Source organism: Chinchilla lanigera, unplaced genomic scaffold (assembly GCF_000276665.1).
Source record: "Chinchilla lanigera isolate Chin_1 unplaced genomic scaffold, ChiLan1.0 scaffold00037, whole genome shotgun sequence".
NCBI classification, from domain to species: domain Eukaryota; kingdom Metazoa; phylum Chordata; class Mammalia; order Rodentia; family Chinchillidae; genus Chinchilla; species Chinchilla lanigera.
The window spans coordinates 18,565,372-18,578,152 of record NW_004955438.1 but is presented as its reverse complement, the minus strand read 5'-3'; the positions used below and the strand labels follow the sequence as shown (position 1 = coordinate 18,578,152).

The following is a 12,781-nucleotide window of genomic DNA, read 5'->3' as shown; positions in this document are numbered from 1 at the left end:
CTTGCCAGGCAGGCGCTTTTGCCGCTGAGCTAAATCCCCAGCCCCTGTCACCCAGCCGCTTCTGAGCCGTAGTTTCATCCTTTGTGGAAAGATGGTATCTCGTGTGGATGCTATAAAGCATATGGAAGGAATTAACAGTCTTGAAAGACTACACAGCATTACATAAATATTTACGATAACATAACGTTTAAAGGGTTGATATCCTATTGCCAGTACTAGGTCTCTCAAGATTTCTTAAGAAATAAAAATGAAAGACTCTGAAAGTTGTAACATGATATACTGAAATAACATTTAAAAAGATAAATATTTACTTATAAATTAAATATTATTTATAATTTAAATATTATTTACAATATTTATAAAGATAAATTATTTCCATGAAAACCAAACTCCTATATAGCAATGGGCACTGAACTGAGCTCAAGCTAGAAATGAATGAGTTTCTTACAAAACAAATAAGGATGTATTTGAGTTACTATAAAAAAACAGACTGCCTGATCACCCCTCAATAAATCTATGTTCACAAAACACCTAACTCTGGGGGTTAGAGTTAAATGCATAACAAACTCATTCATTTGGGTTACACGTTTTTAATGTAAGTAGTTATGATGCTACATTCAGAGTCTTTATTTTATAGTGATTACGTCTTGTTATGTGTTGTAAAAAAACAACTTTTACCAATTCACAAACATTAATTATTCAAAACAATCTAAAACACATATACTCATCAAGCAAAATATAAGCCCAGGCTTCATTCACACCTGCCTAACACTCTGTCTCATAATTCAACTTCTAAGGACATATGATGTTAGCTCTAAAGAGGGGGTGTTAGGAGATTCAAATGAAAACATTCTACTTTCATGCTACTGAAAAGCTAGAGAGATGAGAAAATAAACAATAGGTGAAATAACAGCAATAACAATAATATTACAAGTCACACTTATTGATCACTTGCTATGTGCCTGCCACTACTCTAAGCACTTCGTACATCTCTTAAGCCTCACAACAACCTCATATACAAGACAGATAACATTATCATTCCCACAGAAAGTCTATTGTTTTAAATTCACCCCTTATTAAAAATAATTGCAAAAAAAAAAATGTTTAACACTCCTTAACAACTGGTCATGATATAAAGAAAAGTGGATTCATTTAATTTTAAGTATATCTTATATGCATGTTCTTTCATTACTTCAATAAATAAAGCCCCCTGGGCAATATTTAAGGCATTTATAAGATACCAAATTTCCTTCCATTATCTCTTTTAGCAAGCCAAGGTACAAAGATCAAAACCGGGTGTGTGTATTACTATCTGCTCTCATACAAAACCTGACAACAGAGCTGATAAATACCACTATTTAAAATCTAAAATGCTCAGTATCTGCTATTTACAAAAGAGCTGTTTTCTACATGGAAGCTAGAATTCAGATTAAAATTATGATTTGCAGTGGTTCTCAACTACATTAGAATCACTCAGAAAGCTTTAAAAATTTCCTGAGAGGCAGTAATTCCAGCTACTTGGGAGGGTTAGGCAGGATTCCAAGTTTAAGGCCAGCTTGGGCAACTTTACAAAATCTTGTCTTGAAATTTAAAAGTAAATAACAAATAAAAGGAGCTGGGGATATAGCTCAGAAGGGAGCGCATCCCTGGGTTCAAACCCCAGTACCACCTTAAAAAAAAAAAAAAAAAAATCTGAGGCCTGGATTCCACCCTGATAGATTTTGATTTCATTCATCTGGACAGTGCAGCCCAGGGAATGGGTATTTAAAAGCAGTTGGTGGTTCTAATGTGCAACCCCAGGGCCACTCAAGCCCTACACACACATATACACATGTGTTAGAATGACACAGGTATTAAAAGAGCCTGCCCAGACCAGACAAAGTATCTGGAGAAGCAGAGTCTGACATCCAAACACACAAGGTCTCTGGCCACAAGTCTCTCAATCCCATTAAGTCGCTAGCAGTAGACACTTATAATGAAGCTACATAAAACTACAGCTAAATAGGCATTTCGCTTTGGTTGAGGAATATGTTATTAAAATTGGTCAATCAATAAAATATCTGAATGGATAATAAAAATGGACAAAATCTAAGGGAAATCACAGAACCAAAAAAAAAAAAAAGATAGTAAACTAACAAAGAAAAACTAGTTAACTATGCCAAAAGAGTTAATATAAATGAAAGATTACACTAACTATTCTCAGAGACTCAAGCAGCTATCACACCAATAAAACAAAACTAAGCTGACATAAAGAAAGCAGCCAGTTCCCTTAAAATAGGACTAAAAAACAGAACAGATGAAACAAGGGAACTAGAAACTTGCAGATCCACCAAGAACAGTGTTAAGGACACAGAGAAAAAGAACATTCACGAAAGAAGTGAGGAGAGGTACGCCCTGGACGCTGGCTTCCGCAGTTCCCAGACCCTGCCTGCAGCAGGAGCTTCTAAGGAGAGAGCAGAGGCGACAGGAGAGAAGTACTGACACAGACACACATTTCTCAGGAGTTAAATAAAAACGGGCACTGTTTACACAACAAGGGGGCCCATCGAGTACCAAGAAGGCTAAATTACTTTTAAAACAAAATGGAACATGCAGTTATTGTAGCATGCCAGTATAAAGCAAAGCAAGAAGGTTCAAGAGTGAACAAAACAGAAATCTAATAAATAATCGACAAAACTGACTGCTAGTAGATAACCAAGCAATGTCTTCAAATTCACAACTCATTATAAGGCCAAATTACTCTTCAGCTAGAGCAAAAGAAAGACATCTTTGGGTTTTCCAGGATTCAAAAAATTTACTATTCTTAGGCTCTTTTTTTAAAAATTACTTGAGAGTAAACTCTGAAAAATGAACCCAAGAGAGCACAGAAAACAAGAAAAAATGGTTAGAAAAAGTATCAGTTAGACTCATTAAACAACAATACAATGTACAAAAACATTCGTGCTAACATCTCAGATGGACATCAGATGAGAGACAGTTTTGGTGAGGATTTACTCTTGTGGGAAAAGGATACAGAGTCTTAATTAACTCTAAATGTTCACACACAAGAGGGGGGACAGTTGGGAGGATACAATTTCACAGCTTCCTCCCACCAAAAACCTGAAGAAATTAGCCCAAAATAATCATTATGAAATACTTCAGCAACAAGCAGAAGCGGCACAGCTTCAGCCATAACCTTTGAAAGTGAGGGCCCAGAAGCCTGCCAGACTTTCTAGGAGGGACACGGGGTGTGTGCAGCACTGAGCGCCCTGGGAAGAAGAGTACACATGAAGGCCATCCTGAAATTTCCCACCAGCAACCCCCAACTAGAAGGTGTAAGCCAGACAGCACAAAAAACAAAGACTCCAAACGCCCCTTGGAAAAAAGAAGGCCTTCCCAAATTGCACCATGAACCACCGAAAGTAAGACCTGCAATTTTGTTTCTTCTGTCTGGAAGGAAACCTGGATAAGGAAGGAAGAATAATCAAAATCATTAATTTTCTTCACCCATAAACAGGGAATTACCAGGCCAAATGACAAAGGAAAAAATAAGGAAGTATAAAAAATGTGTTTATCGTCCATAAAGCCATGGACAAGAGATGCTCATGAAGTCTCCTTCACTATGAATTAACTAATAATACCCTAAACTAATGACTGAGATTTTTGCCTTACAGCTGGGAAGAGAACGGAAGCAAGTACTGAGAAAAACAGACAGTGTGGTCCATAGCTCATAGAGCGTCCTCAATATGCCCCTGTAAGCAAGGCCAAACCCCTCAAGACCTAACTACCAGGCCGTTTCAGCCACTTCCTCACCACTGGGACCCTGGACCCGGAAACCGCATCCACAATTAAAGGAGCGGACGTTTACTTTGGCTCACAGTCTCCAAGATCTTAGTCCATGCATGGCCGGCTCCAACGGAGGAATGGCTCGATGAAGGAGCCTGGTGCAGCACAGCTGCTCTCCCAGGCAGAGGGAAAGGAGGAGCAGGAGAGAGAGAAGCACCCTTCCAGGCCACGCCCCCAGCCAGACTCTGCCCCCAACAGCAAGTCGGCTATGAAATCATCAATGAACTAATCCACTGGAGAGGACAGCACCCTCTGCTTCAAGCACCTTCCAGGCTCTGGGGTACATTTTAGATCTAAACCATAACACAGGAAAAGAAAAACAGCCTCATAAAACGGGAACGTCAAAGACTGACAAATACAACAATCTGACAAGTCCATATAAAACTATCTCTAATCAATGAGTGAGATGAAGAGGAAAAACATGCCAAGAAAGTTGAAGTATTAAACAACAAAAGAAAACAATGAACGAAATATTCATAGCATGTGAAAGGTAACTGAAGTTTCCACTCTGAAAGAGAACACATTCCTCCCAAAAGAAAAATGTTTCATAAAATACGTCAGAGGCTAAAAAATGATAGATTAAAATATTAGAAAAAATTTTAAAAAGGAAAACAAAATAATAACAAGGAAATTGTAGATCTAAACAGAGTAATACTGTATTCATAGTACTACGACATTAGAAATAGCAAAAAGCAGACATAGTTGACAACTGCATGACATGGAGGTAAGGTTTGAGAAAATCACAAATAATGCGAAAGAGTAAGAAAGCCATTTGTAAGTAAGCCATTTGTATTATGTATCAGTCAGCTTTCATGTCACTGAGACACAACATGAGACACCTACAACTTAAAGGACGAAAAGTTTAATCTGGCTCACAGTTTTGGGAAATTCAGTCCATGGTCTGTCTGCTGGCTACAAGGCAGAAACATTATGGTAGAAAGGGATGGGGAAGGAAAGCTACTCACCCCATAGCAGCCAGGAACCAGAGGTAGGGAAGGAAGAAGCCAGAAACAAGAAGAGGCCCTTCCAAGTCACTCCCAGTGACCCACGCAGCTCCTATTGTTATTCAGATTAATCCACTGATGAATATAACATCCCCACAATCAAATTACCTCCTAAAAGCCCTATCTCCGAATACATGAGACTTCTGGGGACATCTTAGATCTAAATCATAAGACTATTAGCAGAAACTAGAGATGGCAAGTATGTATGATCTCTCCAGACACAGAAAACTACAAACAGTACTGAGATTACTGAAAGAGTATCTAAATAAAGACAGTAAATAATACTCGTGGAAGAGAATATTTTAAAGATGTCAATTCTGCAATTTCAAAGTCTCATATAAGTATTTTTGTGGAAATTAATAATCTGATTCTAAAATTTATATGGAAATGAAAAGGGGCCAAGAATAGCAATGACAACTTTTTTAGGGGCACAGCATTGGACAGTAAACTCAGGAAGCACTGAACAATATCCCAAGTTCTTTTCATTTATTTTTTATGTTGATGCAGAGGTTCACTAAATTGCTCAAAATGGCCTCCAATTTAAGATTCTCCTACCCAAGCCTTAAAATAGCTGAGATTACAGGTGTGTACCCTACACCCAGCACGACACAAGCCTGAAGAACAAAGCTGAAGGATTTACACTACCAGATATATTAATGAAGCAGGAAGTATGGTACTGAGTAAGTCATCTGATGTACAGAGTAGGCTATGCGACACAGACCCGACAGGTAGTTCTCAGAACCTGTGTGGTACTTCAGGGACACGACAGCCTTTCCAGCAAATGGCTTGGATCAACTAGATCCAAGGGGAAACAAATATTGACTCACATCATGTACAAAATCAACTTCTGTTAAACTTTAGGTCTAAATATGATAAAATTTCTTGATGATAACATAACAGCCTCATGACCCTAAGGTAAACAAAATTACCCTAAATAGAAAACAAAAAGCAGTAACCATAAACAAAAAACTAGTGAATTAGGCTTCACTAAAATTAAAAATTTCTGGTTATTAAAAGCTATAGTAAGAGACTAAAAAAATACAACATCGACTTGAAGATAGCATGTGCGGTACACACAAAGTACTAGACTCTGGTAAATGGAAACAAAGTTGACGATCCACATTTTCCTAAATAAGAAAGGGGAGAAAAGAAAGAAAATGCACTTCACGCACACACTAAAAAAAGATTATCAACGCCAATGCACACACACAAAGTGTTCAAAATCAGTATTCTGTAGTGAGGGCAAATTAAAACCATTAAAAAAAATCAGAACACATTCATCCAAACAGATAAAGTTAAATACAATGCAATAGCTAGTGTCAAAGAGCAACCGAAACTCCCATAAAGTGGTGGTGGGAATATAAATTGAATAGCAAACCTGGAAAACTGGCTACGATCTACTAAAGCTGAACATCATGTACGTCCTGTACCTGAGCAATTTCACTACACATACACCAAATCTGAAATAAATGTTTCTCAAAAGAAATCATAATGTTCTGAACATTATTGTAGTCCAAGAGTGGAAATAATTCAAATGTCTATCAGTACTACAAGGGCTAACTAAATTACACAGTCAAAATGTAGTACTATATGGCAACAACGAAAGATAGTTTCCTTATATGCAACATCACAGAAACTCAGACATAAAACTGAATTAAAAATCACAAACGAGCACACAGTCACTCTTACGCACTTTTTCCTAAGTGGCAAAACTAACTCTGGTAATGAGTCATATCTTGATCCGGATGACGTTTACATGTGTACGTTCACTCTGTAAAGTTAAAATTCTACACTTCTTTGGGCATTTTTCTGGGTATACAGAATAATCTCACTGAACACCTTATGGGGAAAAAACCTACTTGACAAAGTAAGAGAAAGTTCAAAATAAAGAAATCAAAACAGATCTACAGGAAAATATTAGTAAACACTAACACCACAGCTCTGTGACCAAGCTGTTAGCAAACACAAATGTACAGTACACTTTTGATACTCTAAATGTACACAATGAAAATGCAGTCTATCTCCGCTACCACGTTAATACAGGCGGATAGGTTTGCCTCCAGATCAGAGCACATATTTGGGGACAGCTGCCTAGAACTACAAGGGACAAACACTGCAGGAGGTGTCATCACCCCCAAAAAGAAAGGGCAAACGGCCGCCAGAGCAGCCAAGGGACAGTGACTGTCGATGGAAGCACTTTGCTTTCTTCAGCTCTTTGTACCCTGTTCTAGGCTGACTGCCAGCACAGATTTACTCAACAGTGGCTGATGATTTTTCAGAGAAACTCTAGAAAGACCAATTAACATAACTAAAAAATAAAATTTAAAAACTAGATACAAAAGGGTGGAGGGAAAAAAGGGTCTCTGCACATCATTCACAGGGGTAGTATCACTGTGAGAAACTGCAAAACCAAAAGGCAAACGGCAGGGTCGAGCGCTAGAGCGACTGGATGAATCCCTAGGGACAAGGCCCCAGTGATTCCAATCAACAGTGCTTTCTGTTGAGTGGGGCAGGCAACTTAATCAAAACCCTAGAAGAAAATAGCTAATGGAGGTATTAATGTCCTTTTAACTCACTGAGCTCCTTCCAGTAAATTAAGCTGTTCCTAGTCTGGAAGGGCTAGAGAGGAATTCTTTAAGGATGGGACGAGTTATTGATCTTTGTAGCCCCAGGGACTTAGCCAAGACCAGGTACATAAATCAGGCCTTATACAATAACTATTGAATGTTGATTTAGGAGTACACACTCAGTTCAATAACTGTTGCAATGTACTGCCAGGTTCTCATGAAAAGTGTTTAGTTGTAATCAACAATGAAAATCTCTGGCTTTACACTTTCAAGGGCAGATTTATACTTGGTCTCTTTCTTCTTCAAGCTTACAATACTCCAAACTTCCGTGATTGAATAAAGCTCCTTGACCACTGGGCCGAACACATTTCCAAGTCAGCAAACCCATATTTCACTCTAGTTCCCAAACAGGCTACACCAGTTACAAAGAAAAAAAAAAAAAGACCAAAGCCTTGCTTCATTCATTCTGTTGTTAATCAATTCCTATAAATTTAGCATAAAGGACCTCTCTTAGGAACCTGAAAAGAAATATACTGAATTAATTAAACCTACTTCTTTCCAAAAGAGACGTCACTCTGTTAAATACAAAGCACATATACTTTATAATTCAAACAGTTATGAGCAAGGAAAAGAGAGCAAAGGTGCCGATTACAATGATTATTGTGTGTCTAAGACTAAGAACCATATTTACTTCCAAGCCTCCTGGTAACCACGGGAAAAAAGACAACTATAGAATAAACTGCTAAAAAGGAGGAAGCATATAGTTTTGCAAAGGAGAAAGCTTTTAGTTAAAGGGAGCCCCAAACTTTTCAGTCAGTGGAGGTCTGCTTCTGTTTTAAATGAAAGCACTTTCAATTTATTAGGATAAAAATGTTCTCTGGCTTAAGAATAAAACAAAGAAAAGAATATCTTAAAGCTGGTATTGTCCAGCTACTTCACTTTATAAACAAAGACAACACATTAATAATTCATTTCGGTTGCATGACTATCACATCATGCAGTTTTATGATCTTACCTAACCTAATCTTAACTTTTGGTAATCTCTTTTTACTGCAAAAATAGCTGTGTATCAGCGGTGAGTATACAAAACACAGTATACTAATAAAGCAAACCTCCTAGTAGTTCAACTTGGCATACTTCATTTATTTCCCCTTAACCAAAGCTTTATGCATGTAGGGACAATCCGACAGGACATTTCCAGCCTCTGGAGCCACCCAAGGACACAAAACCTGGTAAGGTTAGCTCCACAGCAGACTGACCTGCTCAGGTGCAAAGTAGGCTAACCTGCAAAAACCAAATTTTCTCCAGCATGCAGGTTCAAACAACGGGGATTTGAAAAGGAAGGGCAAGCTGTTCCGGACAAGTTCTCACTGCAGCAGAGACCTTTATTTCCCGATCAGTCACCTTTTAGACAAAAACCTTACAGAAGCTGGCTATAATATTAATGCAAAGAAATCTGTCCTGAGCAACAACACGCACACTGCACGGTTAGGCATGGATGCAGATGGTAAGCCTGCTGCTATGCCGATGGAAAAGCCCACTCAGCTTCCAGTGACCTTCCTCATCTCGGACCTGGAGTTGGCTTCTGGCACACTTGTGGACTACAGAAATGCAGCAGAACCAGGGAGACAAACTTGTGAAAGGAAACGTGTACTTGCCAAGAAGGTAAATTCCATGATACAATTTTGAAATTCCTACCCAGTTTTTTTGGGGGGTATTTTTTTGGTACTAAGAATCAAACTCAAGACCTCACGCTTGCCAGGCAGGTGCTGTACTGCTGAGCTATATCCCCGGCCCCCTACCTGCTTCCTAAGTTAAAAATTTACAAAAATCATTTAATAGGCTGTTTCTGCTTTTTAAGATACTTTGCTTGAGAGCCAGGCGTGGTGGTGAACGCCTGTAATCCCAGCACTTGGAAGGCTGAGGCAGGAGGATCATTGCAAGTTCGAGACCAGCCTGAACTGCATAGGGAGACCCTGCCTCAAAAAGACAGACAGACAGACAGACAGACAGACAGACAGAAAGAAAGAAAGAAAGAAAGAAAGAAAGAAAGAAAGAAAGAAAAGAAAGAAAGAAAGAAAAGAAAGGGAAAAGAAAGAAAGACAGAAAGCAAGAAGGCAAGAAAGCAAGCAAGCAAGCAAGGAAAGCTTTGCTTAGTAAAGCCTCTTCTCCTAGTTTGGAATAGAGAGTTTTAAGGAAATTTACTGGATTTTACAGAGTAACAGTAAAAATAACTAATAAAAAGAAAAGTACTTTTCTTTAAAAGTAATTTTTCTATCCTACATAAAAATAGCTAACATTTTATTAAATAGTTTCAGATAATAAAGGAAATCAGTACATTTATCAACAAATTAGCAAAAATAATAAATTTTAAGGTGATATCAGCTCTTCACATGCGTGTACATACTTCTGTAAGCTACTATTTATCTCCAAAAATTAATTCTCCTATATGTAGATAGACCTGATATTAAAAAGTAAAATAACGTTCAAATGGTAGATACACCAAACCAACAAAAAAGGAAATTTTCGAACAACAAGTCCTTTCACCATACCCATAAACAAGGAAAAACTGAGACAAGACCAACCCGGAGGTTGGTGACTTGAGAAAAGAACATGTAACTTACTCATTTAGATACTTGCCAAATCCCTTCACCAGCTATCAGTATTTCAAGTTAAAATCATGTTAGACATTTAATAACTTGTTACTGCACAAAAGAAACATATACACATCCGCTTTTCTACAACCCTCTACACAGGACTGTGTTACCGTAAAAAGGCTGCACTTCCATAGTAGTGATAAATATCTAACTGCCAAGCAGTCTTATTCTCTTCACTGAGCAATCGTCACAGCTATAATCACAAGAGGTTTAAAGCATAACTGAGGAACAACACTTACCTTTGTTACTGTTTTTGCTTTCAAATTTCCGTTCTCCATAACACTGAGGTCCAGTTTGCCGTCATCCTTACTTCCTATAGCTTTTAGTCCTTGCAAAAGAATATCGCGGAACTTCTGATACAGAGGCTTTTCAGTATAGTCCAGCAACTTCACAGCTTCCATGTACTTAGCAATTTCACCTGAAAGAAAAACCTAATCTCATATCTGATACACTGATGTGTTACTTCTAGGAAAACAATTCAGGATCCTAGTAAAATTAGAATGCAAGCATGTAACATATTAAGTTATGAATTTCCGCTCAATCACTTGTTGAATTCAGGAATTTACAGATAAGTAAAATAAACATCTGAGATACAATATAAAAACCAATTCTGCAACTGTGAGAAGCAACAGGAGAGAACCCATACTAAAATTTTTAAATATGCATTAAAAAGTAACTTTTAGTTTTAAAACTATAAAAATATACAAAGGGACCTGGAATAAAGATTCTGGAAGTAAAATGCCCTTAAGTACAGTGAGTATCACAGACAGTATTTTGGGGACACAGTAGCTAAGAGTTCTGTAACAGTTACATTTTTTTTTTTTTTTTTTTTTTTTTTTTGTAAAATGAGAAAAGGCACTGAAGAAAGAACCAAGGACCTGTTTTTCCAAAGAAAGGAAAAATTGCCTTCTGAATGATAAAAGAGCAACTGCACACTGAGCGTAACACCACATTGGAAGTAGAAATCCGCCCAGTCAAGACCAACACTCCTCAATATTAAAAACCCACAGTTGGACCAAAGACCACACTAGCTCTTTCCTCGGACCTCTGGGCCTATACTCACTGCCATGTGATGGTCACCTCAAAGTCCAACAAATCCCAATCTAAACTCCTAACCCTACCCCAAAACCCGCTCCTTGAGGTTGCCCCTTTCTCAGTTCCTGAGAATCCCACTCCTCTCACTCAAGCCGAAATCTCAGGCAGTCTCACTTGGGTCTTCCTTTCTTCCCACCCCACATCCACTACAGGACAACCTGTCCATGCCACACATGCAGCACACACATGCAGCATACACATGCTCGGTAATTCAAATACTTAAGCACCCACTATGTGCCCTCAAACAGCATCACTGCATCTGGCAAAATCCTGAAAACTTTCCCTCTGAGCGAGGCACAGGGCAAAGTTGCCCACCTTTACCACTTCTACCCACGGCCTTCGACTTCTGATACCCCATTCCTCAATCCACGGGGACCCTGAGCCCCACCTGGAGCACTCTCCCCACCAGACTCCCACACGCCTCCCACCTTCCCTGCCACTCCCACAACTGCTGCCTCCTGAGAGAGGCTGCCCCGCCACAGTCTAAAACTTCAGTTCTCTTCCCCACTTTACACCCTAGCCCACCTCCGTACCCCAAGCCCGCTCCATTCCCGGGGTACTTATGTTTCCACAGTAGTAACGAGCTAACACCCTACAGAATTCACTCATTTCTTCCCTTCCTATCACTCCCCACTAGCATATCGGCTTCTTGAGGACAGGGGTTCTGACTTTCACTCACTGACGGACTCCTAGGGCCCACAGCAGGCCTCAGGTCACAGTCCAGCCTCAGCAAACACCAGCTGGGTGTTTGCCTGAAATCTGCTTCCTATTCTGAAAGCACTGAACACCTGAAAGAGGTTCAAATATTCATCTAACAGTTCACTTCTGGAAAGGTGTGTACACCTGTGTAAAAGGTGAATTGTTAAATGAACACCTGAGAATGAGAATACACTAATTACACTTTTACATGCCTAGGCGCTTACATTAAGGAGAATTTCACCGACATCAAGTCCTCTTCCTCCCAGAAAATAAAATCCCTATGAACACTTAAAAAGTTACTTTTACCTGGCTTGTTTTTCTCAGGAAAACATTTCTCCATCAAACTTGCAATATTGTCTCTGTATCTGTTAAAATATTAAACAACGAGTCACTTAAAGCTTGATCTTATAGGACATTAACATTTAGAAACAATGAATGGTACATTAGGCAGCACTGGGGTCCGTGGAAATAAGCTCACAGACACTCTCCCGAACTAAAGGGAACTGCAGTCCAGGAAACCCTACTGCTGAGTGAACACTTCCTTACTTCCCTATCAGACCCCTTAAAACCACAGTTCCTGTGAAGTTCTGACTGGAAACACCGGCCTCTTGTGAGCTCACTAAAAACAATTCAAGTTGTTCTTTACCTAATTTTGGAATCTCTAACATAGTTTGGATCCTTCAAATTATCCTCCCAAGGAAGATGGCCACTAAGCCACTGGATCATGCAATAGCCAAGTATTTCCAAATCACCACGTCTTGACGGGGCTACAAGCACAAAAGGAGAAAAGTCAACACGCTAAAATAATTTGTAACGTATACTCTCACGCATTTATAAAACAACTCTGAAGTCTGCTTTTCATCACATTTTGTGCTATATAATAAAAGTATCGAACACTGGGTAGCATAAAATATTTTATCTCTAACTAATAATT

At 38.9% G+C, this 12,781-nt stretch overlaps 1 protein-coding gene across 3 annotated transcripts in view; it reads right to left on the bottom strand.

Moving 5' to 3' along the window:
• Vrk1 (vaccinia related kinase 1) overlaps positions 1 to 12,781 on the bottom strand; it is an 86,190-nt gene that overhangs the window by 16,952 nt on the left and 56,457 nt on the right. For all 3 annotated transcript variants that reach the window (XM_005390408.2, XM_005390407.2, XM_013517272.1), the window contains 3 exons: positions 12,494 to 12,614; positions 12,154 to 12,212; positions 10,293 to 10,471 (listed from right to left, as the gene is read on the bottom strand). In XM_005390408.2, the coding sequence (XP_005390465.1) occupies positions 10,293 to 10,471; positions 12,154 to 12,212; positions 12,494 to 12,614 (359 nt within the window). The remainder of the gene's footprint in view (positions 1 to 10,292; positions 10,472 to 12,153; positions 12,213 to 12,493; positions 12,615 to 12,781) is intronic.